General features: G+C 41.8%; 1 protein-coding gene across 7 annotated transcripts in view; it reads right to left on the minus strand.

The window, feature by feature from the left end:
• LOC140404421 (RNA-binding protein, mRNA-processing factor 2a-like) overlaps positions 1–17183 on the minus strand; it is a 78030-nt gene extending 60847 nt beyond the window's left edge. The window contains exon 1 of one of the 7 annotated variants that reach the window (XM_072492942.1): positions 16436–17183. In XM_072492942.1, the coding sequence (XP_072349043.1) occupies positions 16436–16480 (45 nt within the window). In that variant the 5' untranslated portion in view covers positions 16481–17183. The remainder of the gene's footprint in view (positions 1–16435) is intronic. The other 6 variants (XM_072492939.1, XM_072492945.1, XM_072492940.1 and 3 more) reach the window with 6 other exon arrangements.
• Between the last annotated feature and the right edge of the window lie 4792 nt (positions 17184–21975).

Here is a 21975-nt window from a genome sequence, read left to right on the forward strand (position 1 = left end):
GTAGGTTCTTTACTCAGTAGTAAGGGCGTGGAATGTCCTGCCTGCAACAGTAGTGGCCTCGCCAACACAGAGGCCATTCAAATGGTCATTGGATAGACATATGGACGATAAGCGAACAGTGTAGATGGGCTTTAGAGTGGTTTCACAGGTCGGCGCAACATAGAGGGCCGAAGGGCCTGTACTGCGCTGTTATGTTCTAAAGTGAATGTTTAGAGAAAACACCGAGAGTTTCTAGCAAACCACATTTACAAACTCGGTCTGAAATGGCAGACAGGTCACAGGAACAGGTTAGGATGTTCATTACACAAATACTTCATTTCCCCAATACAGGTGCATTAAGAGGACAAAGTCTGTGCAACAAAAGCACAACAGCATTCGGGAATTTGATTTTAATGTGAAATCCAGCTTAGAGGGGTGGATTTAACCCAACTCACTGAGCAAGAGCAGTGATGGGGGCAGACAGAGGATTGTTTGGAATGTTTCTCTTAAGTGCACCCGGAGACAGACTTCATGGAGCCGAAACCCAGGCATGATTTTAAGACCAGCACTGCACCTTATTCAGTCAGTCGAGTCGAAAGTTGCTCCGCGCAAGGTTCGTTATGACTGGTTATGGATGTAGAACGCTTCAGCTCAATCTTCCTCTAGACGTGGCACGCCCTCACACAAGACTCCCAGATATTAAACCCCACTCTTTGCAAAACTCCTGGTCAAAGATATTCTGCTATTAACATGCTTCCACAGTTACTCAGCAACATTATTCAGATAAGTCAATGACCGGTTTAACATAACAAATTCAGAGACCACTTTGCAATTGTACGATTTACACCCAGTGCTGACACGGTAAACACAGTTGCATTGCTCACTGGACTAATATCAGCATAAATTTAGAAGTGTTTCCCAGTATTCTCTGTCTTTCTTTAATGTTGATGCTCAAATGCTTCACAGGACACTTCTAAATAATGTTGCGACACAATCATACAGGGCTGCTTCAGTGACCTTCTCTCCAATACAAGGTCAGAAGTGGAGATGTTCGCTAATGACCATGCTCGCTAATGACTGTGCAACGTTCAGCACCATTCGCGGCTACTCAAGATACTGAAGCAGTTCATGCAAGACCTGGACAATATCCAGGCTTGGGCTGACAAGTGGCAAGTAACATTCACGCCACACACGTGCCAGACAATGAATGAGAGGGGAATTCGATTGCTGAAACCGCCCCCCCACTACCAACATCCTGGAGAGATTATCATTGGCGATAAACTGAACTGGACTAGCCATGTAAATACTACGGCTAATTCAGCAGGTCAGAGGCTTGGAATACTGCAATGGGTAACTCACCACACCCCCACCCTCCCCTCAAAAAAGCAGTCCGTCATCTACAAGGGACACGTCAGGAGTGCAATGGAATACCCCCACGTGCCTGGATGAGTGCAGCTCCAACAACACGTGACACCATCCAGGACAAAGCAGCCCGCTTGATTGCTCCTCCTTCCACAAACATCTAAATCCTCCACCACCGATGCACAGTAACAGCCGTGTCCATCTACAAGATGCACTGCAGGATGCATGACCACTACCATCCAGAAGGACAAATACCGGGGATGACCAGCTGGAGGTTCCCCTCCAAGCCACTTACCAGCTGGACTTGGATAATCACCGTTCCTCAGCGGTCACTGGGTCAGATCCTGAAATTCCCACCCTAACAGCACTGTGGGTGTACGTACACCTCCGGGACTGCAAAGCTAAAGACGGCAGATCTCCACCATTAGGCTGACATTAGCACCGCAAGATAGTGTGAAAATCCCCAGTCGCCACACTCACGGCACCTGTTCGGGTTCACGGAGGGAGAATTCAGAATGTCCAATTCACCTAACCTGCACATCTCTGGACTGTGGGAGGAAACCGGAGCACCCGGAGGAAACCCATGCACACGGGGAGAACGTGCAGACTCCGCACAGACAGTGACCCAAGCCTGGAATCAAACTCTGATCCCTGGCAATGTGAAGCAATGGTGCTAACCACTGTGGTACCGCCCATAGGGGCAACTAAGGATGGGAAGTAAACCTGGTCAGGGACTGCCACATCCCATAAATGATTTCCCTGAGTGTAGGGAATTTGTGACCCTTAACCGTAGCAAGAGTGAAGAGGGTGGTGTGTGATTAAGGTGCATCTGAGAGTCTTGAAATGTCCAAGACTTGTTTGGGAGTAGACAATAGAACTTTAGAAAGTTTGAAAAGTGTACCTAAAGCTAAATTGATGGAATTGGTGAATACATTAAAACTAAGAAAGCTGAGAGGAGTGCTATACTGACTGCCGATGAACTAGTATCAGAGGCTTGTAGGCAAAAAGCTTTGAAATGCAAGAACACAAGTCTGGACAGACCTATATTGAATTTGAAAGCTTTAAAAGGATTGATCGGTGGATGAGAGCGAGTTTTAAAAATAAAACAAAATGGGCTCAAGTAATTCTGTTGTAAGAATTCAACGATTCATTACCGGCAGTTTTAAGAATTCAATGTTGGAGAAAAGCTAAATTGCGAGCCAAGCTGGCTGCTGACTTATGAATTGGATCATAAGTCAAAGCATTTTTTTTTTTTTTTTAAAACCCACTTAAATCTGGGAGGAAAAAAAACAGGAAAATGCAAGAAAAAGGCAGTCAGGCGAGAGAGGGTGGCCGAAACTTCCAGGAGGCTTCAACACAAAAAAGCAAAAAAGACAGCGCGGAGGAATGAGGGATTTGAGGAAAGTTAGACGCTTTCAATAAACTGGGCCGTACAAAAAGAGATGCTGGAGGTTAAAGCCAGATGGAGTTATAAGCCAAAAGGAAATATTAAATCAGAGACTGGAGAAGCTGGTGGGGTTTGTACACTAGAACAAACAAACGGGGTGAAAACGAGTGTACAACTTGAACAGAGGCAGAGTGAACAGCAGGCGGCTGATGTGTTGGAGGATTTATGAAATGCATGTTTTTTTCACGTGTAGGAAACGGAATGGGAAAAGATATTAAATTTTAAGAGTGACAGGAGCCCTAAGTTTTGGGATAAAGACATTTGTTCAGAAGGCATATTGGGCAGCACAGTGGTTAGCACTGTTGCTTCACAGCACCAGGGTCCCAGATTCGATTCCCAGCTGGGGTCACTTGTCTGTACGGAGTCTGCACGTTCTCCCCGCATGTGCGTGGGTTTCCTCCGGGTGCTCCGGTTTCCACCCACAGTCCAAACATGTGCAGGTTAGGTGGATTGGCCTTGATCAATTGCCCTCAAGTGTCCAAAAGTGCCCTGAAGTGTTGGGTGGGGTTACAGGGATAGATAGGGTGGAGGTGTGGGCTTGGGAAGGGTGCTCTTTCCAAGAGCCAGTGCAGACTAGATGGGCCGAATGGCCTCCTCGCTCTGTAAATTCTAGGATTCTATGAAGGAAAAGGTTCTGGTTGGCAGCATTCACAGAGACTAAAGAACAATCTCTGGGTAAAAGTAAACTCGGAGTAGCTTGAAGACGGATAAGTGATTGTAGGAGTGGTAGAAACATTGGCCATTGCAGGAATTTAATTCATTCTAGGGGATCATTTAGCTGGATCACAATAGTGATGCCAACTGTGGTTGAACAGCTGGCAGAAAATCAAGCTGCAGAAAAATGGCAAATGGACCATCCTGGGGTGTTACCCGCTGGTGGGGTAATGAGATCACATGCACACAAGATGAGACAAGGGCAGCATGGAAGTACAGTGGTCATCACTGCTGCCTCACAGCACCCAGGAACCAGGTTCAATTCCGCCTTGTGTGGAGTTTGCACGTTCTTCCCATGTCTGCATGGGACTCCTCTGTGGGCTCCGGTTCCCTCCCGCAGTCAAAAGATGTGCAGTTAGATGGATTGATGTCCATAGGTTAGGTGGGGTTACAGGGACAAGGGGGGGGGGGGGGGGGGGGGGGGAGGAGGAGGAGGAGGAGAAGTGGGCCTAGGCAGGACACATGCGAAGAGTCGGTGCAGACATTTCGGGCCAAATGGCCTCCTTCTGCACTGTGAGAATTCTACAATTCTGTCATCCTATGAAGAGAGCACAGGAGGAGGAGAGAAAGAAACAAAAGATTCCTGTACCAGCCTCCCCGAACAGGTGCCAGAATGTGGCGACTAGGGGCTTTTCACAGTAACTTCATTTGAAGCCTACTTGTGACAATAAGCAATTTATTTCATTTCATCTCATCTCATCTGGTGCTGTTTTTAGTAAGCTGAATGAAGATGCAAAATATGAAGGAAAAGAAACATGCATTGGCTCAAAAGTGATTAACAGAATTACATCACAACATTTACGATTCCAAATCAAAACAGTTTTATCAGACGGCTTCCTCAGAATTCCTCAGAGACTGTGTATTCCGGAATATTATGTAAAAGGATCACAGATGACAAAATGGCATCCCACCTATTAGTGCAGATGACAAGTTGGCAGAAGATCAAATTGTATTACCTCCAGAGTACAGGAAAAAAATTATTCCATTAGGAATAAAGAAAACAAACAGTTTTGCTGGCTGGGACTAAGATGCAGTTAAGTTTTCTCAAAAAGTTAAGTAATAGGGAAATCACGAGCTGCAAAAGGCAAGCACCTTTGATCCCTGCTCCAGCTTTCAAAGAACCTTTTACTGGAGTTCTAGTTGACCGCGTTGGACCATTCGAGAAAGTGGAAATCAATGTTTGTTAACCATTATGGGCATAGCCACTAGATTCCTTGATGCCATACTGGTAAGAAACATTAATTCCTCTCACCACCCTTGGCTGAAATGCAAGTTCTTAAACTAGATTTGGTTTACATAGAGATTGCATCCTAATCCAATTGTATGTCAGGATTATTTAAGAAGTCATGAATAGCCTGAAAATCAAATAGGATAAATCATTGACATATCGTCTGGAGTCACAGGGAGCATTGGAGAGGTGGCACCATTTTTAAAAAAAATTTAAGTGCCCAATTCTTTTTCCCTCACCAATTAAGGAGCAATTTAGCGTGGCCAATCCACCTAGCCTGCACACCTTTGGGTTGTGGGGGAAGAGACACAGACACAGGGAGAACGTGCAAACTCCACACGGACAGTGACCCGGGCAGAGATCTAACCCAGGCCCTCGGCGCCGTGAGACTTGAAAACAATGAGCGCGTATAGTCAAAATTACCCCCATGATTGGGACAAAGGGATTCCATTTTTATTATTTGCAATTTGAGATGCACCAAATGATTGCATAAGGTAATATTTATTAGTGTCACAAGTAGGCTTTACATTGACACTGCAATGAAGTTACTGCGAAAAGCCCCTAGTCGCCACACTCCGGCACCTGCTCGTGTACACAGAGGGAGAATTCAGAATGTCCTAATTAACTAACAGCACGTCTTTCGGAAAACCGGGGCACCTGGAGGAAACCCACGCAGACACGGAGAACGCGCAGACTCCGCACAGACAGTGATCCAAGCCAGGAATCGAACCTGGGACACTGGAGCTGTGAAGCAACGGTGATAACCACTGTGCTACCATGCTGCCCTTAGTCCTTTTGAATTGGTTTACAGACGAGGACCACTGAAATTAATCCAAGAAAAGTTTTTAAGTAAGAAATCAGAGATTACACTTTTGGACTATGTGTACGGGAGGTGGCAAGGAAGCACATGATAGCACACATCAGGGAATGAAAGTAATGGTGATAGGAGCACAGGCACACAGTTTTGCAGCATGGGAGAATGTGCTTGTGTTAGGCGAACCATTGAGAGCTAGATTTAGTGGACCATATCAGGTTGAAAGAATGGAGTGAAGTAAATGTGGCATGCACAGCAGATCGGTGCAAATCTCGAGTATGTCACATCAACCGAGGTATTGGGATAAAAAGAGACATGCACAAGGTCTTGGTAGTAATGAAGCAGGGAGCAGAGGAAGGTTAAAATGCAGAGTGTGACTTACTTCACTTGGGAATGAGGGAAGTACTGGGAAATTTAAACAGCTGGCTAAGTTATCTTCCAGATATCAGCCGAGGTGAATTGGAAGAGTTACTCCAGTCTTATAAATGTATTTGTGGGAATAAATTAGTTAGCACGGAGATAGCAATGCATGATGTAGATGTGGGGGAAACAGTCTCTCCCCCCCCACCCCCCCCAAAAAAAGCAACATTTACATGTGATAACTTTGCTGTGGATTTAACCCAAGTGCAGAAGGAAATGGGTTATTGGCAAGTATTTTTGTCCCAGGGGTAACTAACATTTCCGAATGAGAGACACCAAAATGGATTTATCAATTTAAAGTTGTGCTTTCGGAATGAAGAAAGTCTCTGCAACATTTCAGAGACTAACAAACAAAGTTACTCAAGGACCGAGTCACTGCGCAGTGTGCATCGACGATTTAGTTGAAGTTGGGAAAAGAACTGCCTGAACACTTGAAAAGGGGCAAATTAGTCATGAATTCGGCAAAAGTAAATTTCAGATTTAGGAAATATCATTCGGACATGGTCAGATGATTCCACGGGATGCAAAAGTAAGGCCTTTTGGGAATTTATTATAATAATAATTTGTCACAAGTAGGCTTACATTAACACTGCAATGAAGTTACTGTGAAAAGCCCCTAGTCGCCACATTCTGGCACCTGTTCGGGTACACAGGGAGAATTCAGAATGTCCAATTCACCTAACAAGCACGTCTTTCGGGACTTGTGGGAGGAAACCGGACCACCCAGAGGAAACCCGCACAGACACGGGGAGAACATGAAGAATCCGCACAGAGTGACCCAAGCTGGGAATTGAACCTGGGATCCCTGGAGCTGTGAAGCAACAGTGCTGCCCACTGTGCTACCATGCTACCCTTAGAACAGACAACAAGCGATGAAGATTTTGGGGAAATCTTTTATTGTAATCTGTGCCGAATCTTTAGCAGTGTGGTAGCACCACTAAACAGAACTCCAGAAAGAAGGGAACAAGAAATTTTAACCTGGGTGAAGGACTGCCAAACTTTCAACATTTAAAATCTATGTCGACAACAGCACTGACAAATAGCTTAAACTGCCCGTGAATGGTAGCGACATTGGCGTGGGGGCTGTGTTGTTACAGGAAGATGAACTTGGGAATCGAGAAGCCGGTGGGGCATCACTCAAGGGAACTAAATCCTCCAACAGAATTATTCTACTAGCGAGGCATTCGTTTGGTATTGGCATTACAACATTAATCTCAATGTTTCCAGCATTAAGCAGAAAATCATATTGACTATAATCCCCTAAAACTTCTGGGGAGGTAGTCGTTTAGATTGAGTTTGTTACTACACCATTTAATTTGAAAATCATTCATGCGGCTAGGAACAAAAACATCATTGCTGATGCATTGCCACAAGTGTAAGAGAGCCTATTGATAACCTAGCATGAAAATACTTTGGGGTGTACTTTAATGTTTATGCACGATTTCAAAAATCAATGCTCAATAAAAGGTAGAACGGATAGGAAATAGTTGAGAAATGAAATAGTCTTTCATATGGTGACATTTCATTTGATCAAAAGAGGGAAGGTTTTAGAATTGGGTGAAATGAAAATTTAAAAATTTAATTCAGATAAAATAAAGTGGAAATTGTAAGGGCGGTTGTGTGAAGGGGGGTTTTGATATGCAGGTTAACACCGTTAGAAAAGGCGAGTCCTTACAATGTGACTATGGGAGAACAATGGGGTGTAAAGAGTTGACTTCAAGTAGACATTGACACTTTATGCTATGAGCCACCGGGTGGGTAACATCAGAGAGAAAGATTGGTTTGTTCATGGCACAATTACTGGAGAAATGGACAGCCGTTACCATGGTAGCCACATCCAGCTGCTGAAAACAGGCCCCAGAAAACCGAAAAGGACAGCTGGTTAAAATCCAAAACTCGAACGGAGAAGATTACACCAGAAACTGGACGGTTTGCCCAAATAACTCCGGCATGGTAACTATCTGCTGGATGTAGCTCAGATTTGTATAATATTAGATGTTGCGTGGGAACAGGGGGATCGGAGTTCAGGACATGTAGGCTGTGGGAACAAAGTGGTAACTATGAGATATCGTGTATATAACCATCATGTAGTTGAGTTAGTGTATTAGCTCTTGTCCTGTTTTTCTTTCAAATTAATAAATATTCTTTATTAATTGACTACAAGGCTGAAGTGTCCCTTACTGGTTTGCATATCCTTCCTCACATTATACCAAATACACCGTGACAAACCGGCGTTCCAAGTTGCCTTTGAGGATTGGGATAGCCTCACATTTAACATCAGCGGGGTTTTAACACTGAAGCTATTCATAGGCTTTTTTTTTTAATATAAAAGGGGCATGTATTACTAATTAGTTTTAAGGGGAGAGGTGGGGAAACAGAATCTCGGAGACCACGTACACATTTCCAGGAACCTGTGTACAGAGGACAGATAAAACTGGAAGTCTTCCTGCCATCTCCACAAGCTTCTATTTCAGGGAACAAGCGACCAATGTTAAATAGTTGATGTTGTGACAAAGCTGATAGCTGTATAATCTTGTCCCATCGACTCCTGGAAGTGTTCAGGGGGGACACTTGCATCCATGCAAGTCAGCAGCAACCACAGGTTACCTCTGCTTGACCTCAAGGCTATGGATAGCCTCGGAGCAGGTGAAACAACAGAAATCACGCAGTCAATACAGGGAGATGCTTCAGAAACACCCATCAAGGCTGGTGGGCCTCAGGTTAAGCCACTCTGCTCTTCCTTTGATGCTTATATAGACCACCACTTCTAAATGTTAACCACCTGATCAGATGCAGACAGGTTATATGCAAAACCCAATATTTTCAGTTGGGAAAGCAACAACTTTGAACGTGACAACCCGAGTTATGAAGGGAAATCTTCACCTCCGACCCAAGCCTGGAGATTGGATTCCAATTTCAATTCTAAAAACAAAAATCAGTCCTTCCAGGAACTGGTGTGAATTCCCAAAGCAGGGATCGCAAACGCGCCCGCCCAAGGAGTTCTTTATGCAGCAGAACAAACCTGAACACTAATGCTTGATGAATTGTTTCCTGCTCAAACTTGAGGGAGGCTGGAACACTTCCAGTTCCATACCGGCCCAAAACACAAGCGGCTTGCTGGAATACCTCAATTCAGCGACACTCCCATGGCCCACATTCCCTCTTTGCCCAACTCTCAAGGGGGGAGGGGAGGGGGGAGAGAAAGAGAGAGGGGGAGAAAATAAAGACCCTGTGCTTAAGAGTTGAAACGTCTGCTTCTTTTTCAACCTATCAACTTAGAAAATCTCTCCAGAAACAAAAAAAAAACAGCTACATCCACTTGACTTTAAGGTCGCTTTAACCCAGGGTTCCGGTGAGCGTTGTGTTGAAGATGACTTCTCGTTTCCAACACTAGCCGTCAGCTCAGCCAGCCCACTCACCAACATTCGGCAGGTTTTGATGTGGAAATGCTCAGATTATAGGCGCGTGGTAGGTAATCAGTGTCTTTGGGCACAGGAATTGCAGACTTCGGCGCAGTGGTTAGCACAGCACCAGGGACCCAAGTTTGATTCCGACCTCAGGTGACTGTGTGGAGCTCGTACTTTCTCGGTGTCTGTGGGTTTCCTCCGGGTGCTCTGGTTTCTTCCCACAGTCCAAAGGTGAGCAGGTTGGGTGGGTTGGCCACATTGCCCCAACAGTGAGGAGGGGTTACGGGGATAGGACAGGGGTAGATAGGGTGCTCTTTCAACGAGTCAGTGCACTCAATGGGCCGAATGGTCTCCTTCTGCACTGCAGGGAATCTAACACAGAAGAGACCACTCAGCCCATCGTGGCTGTGCTGACTCTGAGGGAGCAAATCCCCCAGAGCAACATCCCGTCCTTCGCCCTTGACCCTACACACACTTCCTGTTCATAAGCAATCTTTTTAAAATAAATTTAGAGTACCCAATTCATTTTTTCCAATTAAGGGGCAATTTAGCGTGGCCAATCCACCTACCCTATCTTTGGGTTGTGGGGGTGAGACCCACGCAAACACGGGGAGAATGTGCAAACTCCACACGGCCAGTGACCCAGAGCCGGGATTGAACCTGGGACCTTGGCGCCGAGAGACTGCAGTGCTAACCACTGTGCTGCCCTCATAAAAGCAATCCTAATTCCCCCTCAAATGCCTGGATTTAAATTTTCCTCCACCCACACAATAGGCACGCCAGATCTTTAGAGGTGCCAACAGTTGGTCGCTGTCCACAAATGCTTCCCGACCTGCTGAGTTTTTCCAGCACTTGCTGGCTTTATTACCTTTAAACCCGTGCCCTCTTACTCGCGATCTTTCCACCAATGGGATCAGTTTCTCCCCATCTATTCTCCCCCTCGTGGTTGAATAACTTTCAACTTTCCTTACTTCAAAAAAAAAAAGTCCAGTTTTCCCCTCGGCGTATAATTCAAGTTCCTCACTCAATCTTTCTGCTCTCTCTGAAATTTCTTCATGTTAATTCCAAAAGTGTTATGCCCATAACTGGAAACAATACTTCAGGAGAGGCCAAACTAGTCTGCCATGCAAAATCGCCACCTTGCCCACGTACTCCACACCAGGGGTTTTCCAAGGTGCGGGTCGCGACCCACAAATGGGGTGTCGGGAGAGTTGCGGCAGCTCTGGCCGCCTTTTAAGGTGAGAAAGAAATGAGGCGGTGTGGAGTCCTCCAGCCAGGAGCGCCAGCAGAGATCAGGTCACGCTCCCAGCAAGTACAATCGATGTCAAGCACTCTCATCTACATGCTTTTGCCGGCAAATCATGGAGCAGAGCCATTTCCATTTCCCGACTGCGAATATGGATCAATTTCTTAAAAGTAAGAGATGGCCAGAGACTCGAATACGCAGTGTACCTACTGGACAGGATCTCAACAGAATCTGCTGGAGAGAGCTGCTCAGGAGAGTCCAGTGCAGTGCTTGTGTTAGCTCTGGGCAGAGCTCCAGGATCTCTGGTTAACAGCCTTCAAAGAAGAAAACTCAGAAACAAAGCATTATAAAGATGATTTCTTATGGTTTTGTCAATTGTGCCAATGCAAATAAGAATGCAAAGCCCATGTGCGTTGTATACAGGGAAGTACTGGCAAATAAGAGAAGTTTCAGATTTTGAAAGAGAAGTGGTGGGTGAAAATTTCCTTTTTAAGGTGGAGATGCCAGAGTTAGTAACTTACAGCTGACTCCAAATTAAAAAGGTAACACTGCTGTACCTGATCTGTGATACCACATGAAAAACAGACAAAAAGACACGTCAGCGTTTTGGAGTAGCATCTCCCAGGAGTATCTAGTGCTGAGTAAAACAAGTATTTTGTTGCTATTTCCCTGCACGGCGGCCTACAATGTACAAGGACGATTTTCTGTTTTCATAAAGATGAAGATGGCACAAAGGAACAAGCTGAAGTCTGCACCCAACATCGCCCTCGGCTTTTTGAACCCAATTCAAATGAGATCGTGAGGACCAAACAGGCTCCCCATTCATGTTTAAAGGTAGCAAACGTGCCACTTGTCATGAAGGTCGGCCGGCATGGGTTACGAAGGTCGGTTGTTTGGGAAAAGTGGGTCCCGGGAAAAACACTGCTCTGCACCCCTATTAAAACCTTGCATGCCGTTTCATTAACCATGTTCTCAACCAGACATGCTACCTTCACTGGTTTATGCACTCCATTAGAACTGTAACCTTTATTTTATTGCCTCTCCAAATCTTCCTACCAAAAATGAATCACTTCACACTCCTGCATTACATGTCAGTCACTTGTCCGCCCATTCCACTAACCCATATATTATTGTAGTTCTGCATTATCCTCCTCATGGCTCACAATGCTTAAGTTTTGAAATTGTCTGCAAATTTTGTCTGCAAACGCCATGAACCAAGTCTTTAATCAGGAAAGAGGCCCCATCACCATCTTCAAGAGGAAACCCCTCCCCAAAACCTTCCTCCAGTCCATTAACCATCACGGATTCTGGTCATTCAGCCAATTCCGTATCCACGCCATCATTGTCCCTTTTATCCCACAGCTGTAACTTTTGCTCACAAGTCTGTCATGTGGCACTGTCAAATCCCTTTTGGATGTCCACATACACCACATCAACAGCATTACCCTCGTCAACCCTCTGTAACTTCATCAATTGATTACAATGTTCCCTTCAATCCATGCTGCATTTCCTTAATTAAGCTGCATTCCCCAAAATTGCTATTAGGTTATCCCGACCATTGCTAGAAGCTTCAGCAAGCTAAACTAACTGGCCTGTAGTTGCTGGGCTCATTGTCCCCATTGAATAAAAGTGTAAAATTTGCAATTCTCCAGTCCTCTAGCACCCCCAAGTCCAAGGAAGATGAGAAAATTATGGAAGTTGTGCCACAATGTATAGCCTTCACTTCCCTCTGGATCCTCAGATGAATCATATCCAGTCCTGGTGTCCTGTCCACTTCTCAAGTACAGCCTATTCAATATCCCCTCCTTCCAAGGTGCCCAAATTAGGACTGGACCGGCACAGCATCTTCCATCAGTCTTTAACACTGAATACCTCAGCTGTGCCCCCTCCCATGCACAAATCCCATTTTCGGCCTCCAATTGGCCCTTTTTCTGCTTTCACATTTATTTATCCATAAAAAGACTTTTCATTTTAGCTGCCCATCAAGTTTCATGCCTTCTCCCATTAAACCTGCTTATTCCTAGCTCTTCCACCAGGTATTTTTCTGCTTCCATCTTTAAATCTCTCTCGCCATCCAGGGAGCCCTGGATTTATTTAGCCTGCCTCCTCCACTTGTGTGAACATACCTCGCCTGCACCTGAACGCACGCTTCTCCAAGTGTTCAGGTCTGTCAACTTATGACTCTGAAAGATCTGGGTCAGATCCATTCTTATAACCCCCAGTCATTCTTATTCTAAATCATTCCTTGCTCTTGCCCCAGAGCCAACTGATGACTGTCCGCTAAATGTTTGCCAACTGATAAAGTGACCCATGCCATTCACAAGAACCATGTCCAGCAGTGCCTCACTTTGTGTTGGACTGGAAACGTTGTAGAAAATTCTCCCCAGCACTCTTGGGAACTCTCTACCCATTATACGGCTGAAGCTGGTCTCTAGCCAGAGAGAATTAAAGTTCCTTGTTAGAAGTACTTTATAATTCTTGCATCTCATTAAATTTCCTTGCAATTTTTGTTTTCCTCCATCCTTCCCACTAGTTGGGAGCCTACAAACTGCACAAGGGCAGGCAGTTGGGCAGTACAGTAGCAAGCACGGTTGCTTCACAGCACCAGGATCCCAGGTTAGATTCCCGGCTTGGGTCACTGTCTGTGCGGAGTCTGCACGTTCTCCCCGTGTGTGCGTGGGTTTCCTCCGGGTGCTCCAGTTTCTTCCCACAAGTCCTGAATGATGTGCTTGTTAGGTAAACTGGACAATGCTGAATTCTCCCTCCATGTACCCGAACAGGCACCGGAATGTGGCGACTAGGGGATTTTCACGTAACTTCATTGCAGTGTTAATGGAAGCCTACTTGTGACAATAAAGATTATTAATATAATTGCATTTGTTCCTTGGCTCTAACCATATAGATTCTGCCCTTGACCCCTCTGGGAAAGGCTCCATCCGGCACTGCAATGCTTCCTCAAATGCCACTACCCCCTCTGGTCCCTTCCTTGAATACCTTGCACCCAGGAATATTTAATACCCAGTGCTTTTATTCTTTGAGCTAGGTCTGTGGTTTAGCAACATCTTATTTCTAAATGGTAATCTGCACCAGAAATTAATCAATCGTATTTACCATACTCTCACCATTCACATACACGAGCAGTCCCCAAACTCCTTTTTCCTCTGGTACACTGAAAATCTTACTAGTTCCTCTTAGTCCAATCTGGTCTAATGTGGAACAATTCCCTGATCTACCACTGCCTAGTATAACACTTTTACTGGTTAGTACCCATCTCCTTATCAATCTTCCCATACGGACATCGACTCCAGTCCAGTTGAGGTGCAACCCATCCCTCGGGTAGATGCATTTTACCCCAGAACTGGTCCCTATTCTCCAACAATCTGAAGTCTTCCCTGCAGCACCATGCTTCAAGTCACACATTGACCCTCCCCACTCATTTGACTCTCTGTAATCCAGAGATTGCTACCTTTAAAAGTCCTACATGTTAACCGCATGTAGAGGTCAGCTAAGAACATTAAAAAGTTAATATTTCACTGCATATATTAGAGATTAAACTTTAATATTAATTCTAGTGGGGCCTTCAGAGAAGGAGGGGGGGGGGGGGAATGGATACTAATAGAAGCATTTTTAAGTGCATACGTTAGGGGCCATCTGTAGAGGCAGTCATTGAAAGAGGTCCTCTAGGGAGTGAGAAGTCTGGCATGTTTGCTCATGAAATTAAAAGAGTGAATTGTTCTCCTCCCAACATTACTGTTACAATGCAGCTGGACTTTATAAACTCTTGCGGCATGTTCTCACAAGGCCCGGTTGAAGTGGAACCTTCAATACCGGCCCTGGAAACAATTGTATTCCCGGCTCTACACAGCGGAACCATTCTGGGATCCATTGCCCTCAAACTGTTAACTTTTGAACGGTGGGAACTTTTGAATGGTGGGCTGCAGATTCAATTTGTCTCGGTTTACTGCAGGTCTGGGTTACAACACAAGTCTGGGACAGTAACAAAAGTGGATCACAACACTATGCAGTGTGGGATGATGGGCGGGAGGGTTGCTTGATGTCCCCTGGCAGGTAGATCGGCTCTGGCTAAGACCCTGCCGCACCAGACCGAGTCACTAACCTGCTGCAATTGAAAGTCAGGATCAAAAAGCCCCATTGCCAAGTGACATTAAGCAAGCTCACTCGCAACACTAAAAAACTTTCAGAAACTGATTTTAAACATGCCCTAGCTCTGAACCAACTATGTTGGGGACAACATAGTTCACCAGCCCTACACAGACCCCCTTCCTCTCCCAGGAGATGGGAAGAGGAAGTTGTTTAAAGATTGCGACCTAGATTTTAGTTCCCACTAATGAAAGCCAGTGGCTAGTCATTGATCTGACAGCTTGTGTGCCCAGACCCGAACTAATTGGGATAGACATTAGTTTACACACAGACTTGAGAAGCAAAATTCTCTTTTTAAAGTATTTTTTAAAAAAAAGACTTTGACGACAATCAACTGGAGAAATAAAAGCGATAAGAAAAGGGATCTTTCTCCCAATGGCCAGAGGGTTGATAACCACAGGATAGTTCACACAAGGGGGAGGGGGGGGGGCAGATTCTGCAAAGAGAAATTGGACAGAAGTTGGAAGGGGGGGGGGGGAGAAAACAGGAGGAGAGCAATTTAGAGAGAGAAGATAGCAATTTAGTGGGTCTAATTGGCTTACTTTCAGGGCTAGCACGGACATAACGGGCCGAATGGACTATTATGAATTGGTAAAAACGTAGCTTCAAAACGTAGTCTGTCTGGCCCGGTCCTTGCAACGATTTAGACCATTCTCTCTCCCCTCTTCCCACCCCCACTCACCAGGGAGGCGAGAGATTCAATGCCCCCAACATATTGTACAGCTATAGCTTAAAACCGTGTGGCAGATTCGATTGTATTATAGCCATAAGTTGTGAAAATGTGTTGCTACAGGAGGAGGGGGGGTTATCGCATTTAACATTTTCCAGCTGCTTGCAAACTCTTAACGAGATACCTTCCCCCCCCCCCCCCCCACTCCCTCCCTCTCTCTCCCACCCCCCTCTCTCTCGACACGAATCCTCCTGTTAAGGTTAGAAATTTGCAGCCTTGGCCCGGGGTTACGCAGTTTGACACTTATTTGGTTTGCTGGGAACAATCTAATTGTGCAACACACTTCATATCAAGGGCAGGCAGGGAAATATCACAGGCGCCCCCACCCACACCCAACTAAACCAGCAAAACTGTCTTAAGTGACTGGAGTCAAAACTGTTGCCTAGGACAGTCCCGCTTTAAGAGACATTTTATCCTTGAGGACTACAAAGACCAAGACATGAGCAAACTCACTGTGGAGAGAGAGAGAGAGACAGGGAACATGCAGCTTTGACACGAGTTATGCGCCCATTGCGAGGAACTCAATCGCAGCTTTAATTGGTACCTGCAAGTTGACGTTTAAACCGTACAGCTTATAAATTGCACACCCTTGAATATAGTCCACATCCCTCAAATTCAATTAAACTTAAAACGACTTATTAGAGAGAGAGAAGAAAATAGACACAGGGCGAGGTTAAGAAATACCTCTCTCAACCCAGAAAGTGGAACTTCACATGAACTGTCCTTCAGGCTTCCAACCTGATTTGAACTCTTTAACAAAAGAATTCCAGTAGATATCAGAGTCCAACACACACACACACAAAGCATCTAAACTTTTTTCCTCCCCATGTAACAAAGCCAGAGAATGCTATTATGAGCTGAAATCGACAAGAGAGCCTCTGAAATGTACACAGCTCCTCTCTCTCCCTTCCCTCTCTCAGTTCTTACCTCTTCCTCGTTGTTATTGTTCGGCTCATCGCTCTTGGTACTCATGGCTGCCTCCACTCCTCCTGCAGAGGCTGGACGCTACCTCCGGGTCGCTTTGCCCTCCAGGCAGGCGAGGAAGCAAGGTGTCTTGTTTCTTCTTTGCAAGGACTTCACTCTCTCGGCTTGCTTTCCTTTTTCCCCACCCTCCTCTCGTCTCCTCGCCCTGCGGCGCCAGAGAATTCAGACCTGGTGCCCGGACGGGATGAGAAAGGTTGACAGGTCGTGAGCCAAGAAGTGGTTCCTGGTGAAGCTGGTGCTGGAGGAGTTAAGGAGTAGAGGGAGGGGGGGTGGGTGGAAGATGCTGTCCTTTTAAAAAATAAACACCTTTTAAATTTAAAAAAAAATATTTTCTCTTTAAAAAAAGAAAGGACTGGAGGTGCATTGGGAGGTGTGCAGTGGAGGGAGGAAAGGGATGGAGTGACCAGTTTATTCCCCCTCTCTTGCCTTCCTTTTTAACACACGTCAATCTCGTTCACGTGTTTTGTAGGTTTTTTTTTAAAGGATAAGCAAAGGCCAGTAAGGGGGTGAATAGGCCACTAAACTGGTTTGGACAAGGTGTAAGTTAGGGAGGTGGGTGGAGAGGGGAGGGTGTGTGTGTGTGTGGGGTGGGTGTGTGGGTGGGGGGGGATGGTGGATGAGGAGGAGGCAATCAGCTCCGGTCCCAACGAAGCTCCTCTTCAATTTGATCATCAATTAGGACAGAGAGCAGGATTTTAATGGAACAATGTTACTGGGGCTGGGAGACAATCCAAAGCTCCTGCGTCATGTCTCCAATGGAAACCCCAGCTCCAATCAGACTGCTTCCTGCACCTCTCTCTCTCTCTCTCTGTAAAACAAAAGTTAACTTTGATGTGCTTTGTGACTGGACTTTCTCTTCCCCCAGCCATACCCCCCCCCCCCCCCCCCCACTTCAATCTTTCTTACATGAACCGAACAACTTTTGCAGCTCAGGGCGGTTGTGATCACAAATGTGTCTGGTTTGGGAATAAGAGCTTTAACTCGCTGGCTGCCACACTCTCTGTGTGCAAGACTGCAAACATTCCTCTCCCCTCCACTCGGGGATATTGTTCTCCGGGGCGGGGGGGGCGGGGGGGAGGGAGGACACAGTGTCCGCTTCTGGTGTCATCAAGTTAGCCCATCAGCCCTCGCATCCACTAATCGTTATTCCCCACGGGGCTGGGTGAAAATGATAATTTGGAAATACCTTTATTTATGGATACATTCAGTTATGTAGGTTCAGTCACAGATACATTCACTTACATAGATACAGATACATTCACTTACATAGATCCAGTTACAGATACATTCACTTGCATAGATCCAGTTATAGATGCATTCAGTTATATAGATTCAGTTATACATACATTCAGTTGCATAGATTCAGTTATACATACATTCAGGTATGTAGATTCAGTTATATATACATTCAGTAATATAGATTAAGTTATACATATATTCTGTAATATAGATTCAGTTATACATACGTTCCATTATATAGCTTCAGTTATAGATACATTCAGTTATATACATTCAGTTATACATACATTCAGTTATATAGATTCGGTTATAGATTGATTCGGTTATAGATTCATTAAGTTATATAGATTCAGTTATAGATACATTCAGTTATATAAATTCAGTTATAGATTGATTCAGTTATACAGATTCAGTTATATACATTCAGTTATAGATACATTCAGTTATATAGATTCAGTTATACATACATTCAGTTATATAGATTCAGTTATACCTACATTCAGTTATAGATACATTCAGTTATACAGATTCAGTTATATACACTCAGTTATAGATACATTCAGTTATGTAAATTCAGTTATAGATACATTCAGTTATATAGATTCAGTTATATAGGTTCAGTTATAGATACATTCAGTTATATAGATTCAGTTATACATACATTCAGTTATATAGATTCAGTTATCCATACATTCATTATAGATACATTCAGTTATACAGATTCAGTTATATACATTCACTTATAGATACATTCAGTTCTGTGAATTCAGTTATAGATACATTCGGTTATATATATTCAGTTATATAGGTTCAGTTATAGATACATTCAGTTATATAGATTCAGTTATCCATACATTCATTATAGATACATTCAGTTATACAGATTCAGTTATATACATTCACTTATAGATACATTCAGTTCTGTGAATTCAGTTATAGATACATTCGGTTATATATATTCAGTTATATAGGTTCAGTTATAGATACATTCAGTTATATAGATTCAGTTATACATACATTCAGTTATATAGATTCAGTTATCCATACATTCATTATAGATACATTCAGTTATACAGATTCATTTATATACATTCACTTATAGATACATTCAGTTCTGTGAATTCAGTTATAGATACATTCAGTTATATATATTCAGTTATATAGGTTCAGTTATAGATACATTCCGTTATATAGATTCAGTTATACATACATTCAGTTATATAGATTCAGTTATCCATACATTCATTATAGATACATTCAGTTATACAGATTCAGTTATATACATTCAGTTATAGATACATTCAGTTCTGTAAATTCAGTTATAGATACATTCAGTTATATATATTCAGTTATATAGGTTCAGTTATAGATACATTCAGTTATATAGATTCAGTTATACATACATTCCATTACATAGATTCAGTTATACATACATGCCGTTACATAGATTCAGTTATACATACATTCCATTACATAGATTCAGTTACAGATACATTCAGTTATATAGATTCAGTTATACATACATTCAGTTATGTAGATTCAGTTATAGATACATTCAGTAATATAGATTCAGTTATACATACATTTAGTTATTTAGATTCAGTTATAGTTACATTCAGCTATATATATATATTCTGTTATACATACATTCTGTAATATAGATTCAGTTATATACATTCAGTTATAGATACATTCAGTTATTAAGATTCAGTTCTAGATAGATTCAGTTATAGATACATTCCATTATACATACATTCAGTGATAGATACAGTCAGTTTTAGACACATTCAGTTATATACATTCAGTTATATAGATTCAATTATAGATGCATTCAGTTATATATATTCAGTTATAGATACATTCAGTTACATAGATTCAGTTATAGATACATTCAGTTATACATATTCAGTTATAGATACATTCACTTACATAGATCCAGTTACAGATACATTCACTTACATAGATCCAGTTATAGATACATTCACTTGCACAGATCCAGTTATAGATGCATTCAGTTATATAGATTCAGTTATACATACATTCAGTTGCATAGATTCAGTTATACATACATTCAGGTATGTAGATTCAGTTATAGATACATTCAGTAATATAGATTCAGTTATACATACATTTAGTTATTTAGGTTCAGTTATAGTTACATTCAGTTATATATATTCTGTTATACGTATATTCTGTAATATAGATTCAGTTATACATACATTCCATTATATAGCTTCAGTTATAGATACATTCAGTTATATACATTCAGTTATACATACATTCAGTTATATAGATTCAGTTATAGATTGATTCGGTTATAGATGCATTAAGTTATATAGATTCAGTTATAGATACATTCAGTTATATAAATTCAGTTATAGATTGATTCGGTTATACAGATTCAGTTATATACATTCAGTTATAGATACATTCAGTTATATAGGTTCAGTTATACATACATTCAGTTATATAGATTCAGTTATACCTACATTCAGTTATAGATACATTCAGTTATACAGTTTCAGTTTTATACATTCAGTTATATATACATTCAGTTCTGTAAATTCAGTTATAGATACATTTAGTTATATATATTCAGTTATATAGGTTCAGTTATAGATACATTCAGTTAGATAGATTCAGTTATACATACATTCAGTTATATAGATTCAGTTATCCATACATTCATTATAGATACATTCAGTTATACAGATTCAGTTATATACATTCAGTTATAGATACATTCAGTTCTGTAAATTCAGTTATTGATACATTCAGTTATATATATTCAGTTATATAGGTTCAGTTATAGATACATTCAGTTATATAGATTCAGTTATACATACATTCAGTAATATAGATTCAGTTATACATACATTCCATTACATAGATTCAGTTATACATACATTCCGTTACATAGATTCAGTTATACATACATTCCATTACATAGATTCAGTTACAGATACATTCAGTTATATAGATTCAGTTATACATACATTCAGTTATGTAGATTCAGTTATAGATACATTCAGTAATATAGATTCAGTTATACATACATTTAGTTATTTAGATTCAGTTATAGTTACATTCAGCTATATATATATTTTCTGTTATACATACATTCTGTAATATAGATTCAGTTATATACATTCAGTTATAGATACATTCAGTTATAAAGATTCAGTTATAGATAGATTCAGTTATAGATGCATTTAGTTATATAGATTCAGTTATATATTGATTCAGTTATAGATACATTTAGTTATATACATTCAGTTATACATACATTCAGTTATAGATACATTCAGTTATAGATGCATTCAGTTATACAGATTCAGTTATATACATTCAGTTATAGATACATTCAGTTATAAAGATTCAGTTCTAGATAGATTCAGTTATAGATAGATTCAGTTATGGATACATTCCATTATACATACATTCAGTGATAGATACAGTCAGTTTTAGACACATTCAGTTATATACATTCAGTTATATAGATTCAATTATAGATACATTCAGTTATATATATCCAGTTGTAGAGACATTCGGTTACATAGATTCAGTTATAGATACATTCAGTTATACAGATTCAGTTATAGATACATTCAGTAATATGGGTTCAGTTATAGATACATTCAGTTACATAGATTCAGTTATAGATACATTCAGTTACATAGATTCAGTTATAGGTACATTCAGTTATACAGATTCAGTTATAGATACATTCAGTTATATAGATTCAGTTATAGATACATTCAGTTATACAGATTTGGTTATAGATACATTCAGTTATATAGATTCAGTTATAGATACATTCAGTTACATAGATTCAGTTATAGATACACTCAGTTATACAGATTCAGTTATAGATATATTCAGTTACATAGATTCAGTTATAGATATATTCAGTTACATAGATTCAGTTATAGATACATTCAGTTATACAGATTCAGTTATAGATATATTCAGTTACATAGATTCAGTTATAGATATATTCAGTTATACAGATTCAGTTATAGATACATTCAGTTACATAGGTTCAGTTATAGATACATTCAGTTATACAGATTCAGTTATGGATACACTCAGTTATACAGATTCAGTTATAGATACACTCAGTTATATAGATTCAGTTATAGATACACTCAGTTACATAGATTCAGTTATAGATACATTCAGCTTTACAGATTCAGTTATAGATACATTCAGTTACATAGATTCAGTTATAGATACATTCAGTT

This window comes from Scyliorhinus torazame, chromosome 30 (genome assembly GCF_047496885.1).
Source record: "Scyliorhinus torazame isolate Kashiwa2021f chromosome 30, sScyTor2.1, whole genome shotgun sequence".
Classification (NCBI taxonomy): domain Eukaryota; kingdom Metazoa; phylum Chordata; class Chondrichthyes; order Carcharhiniformes; family Scyliorhinidae; genus Scyliorhinus; species Scyliorhinus torazame.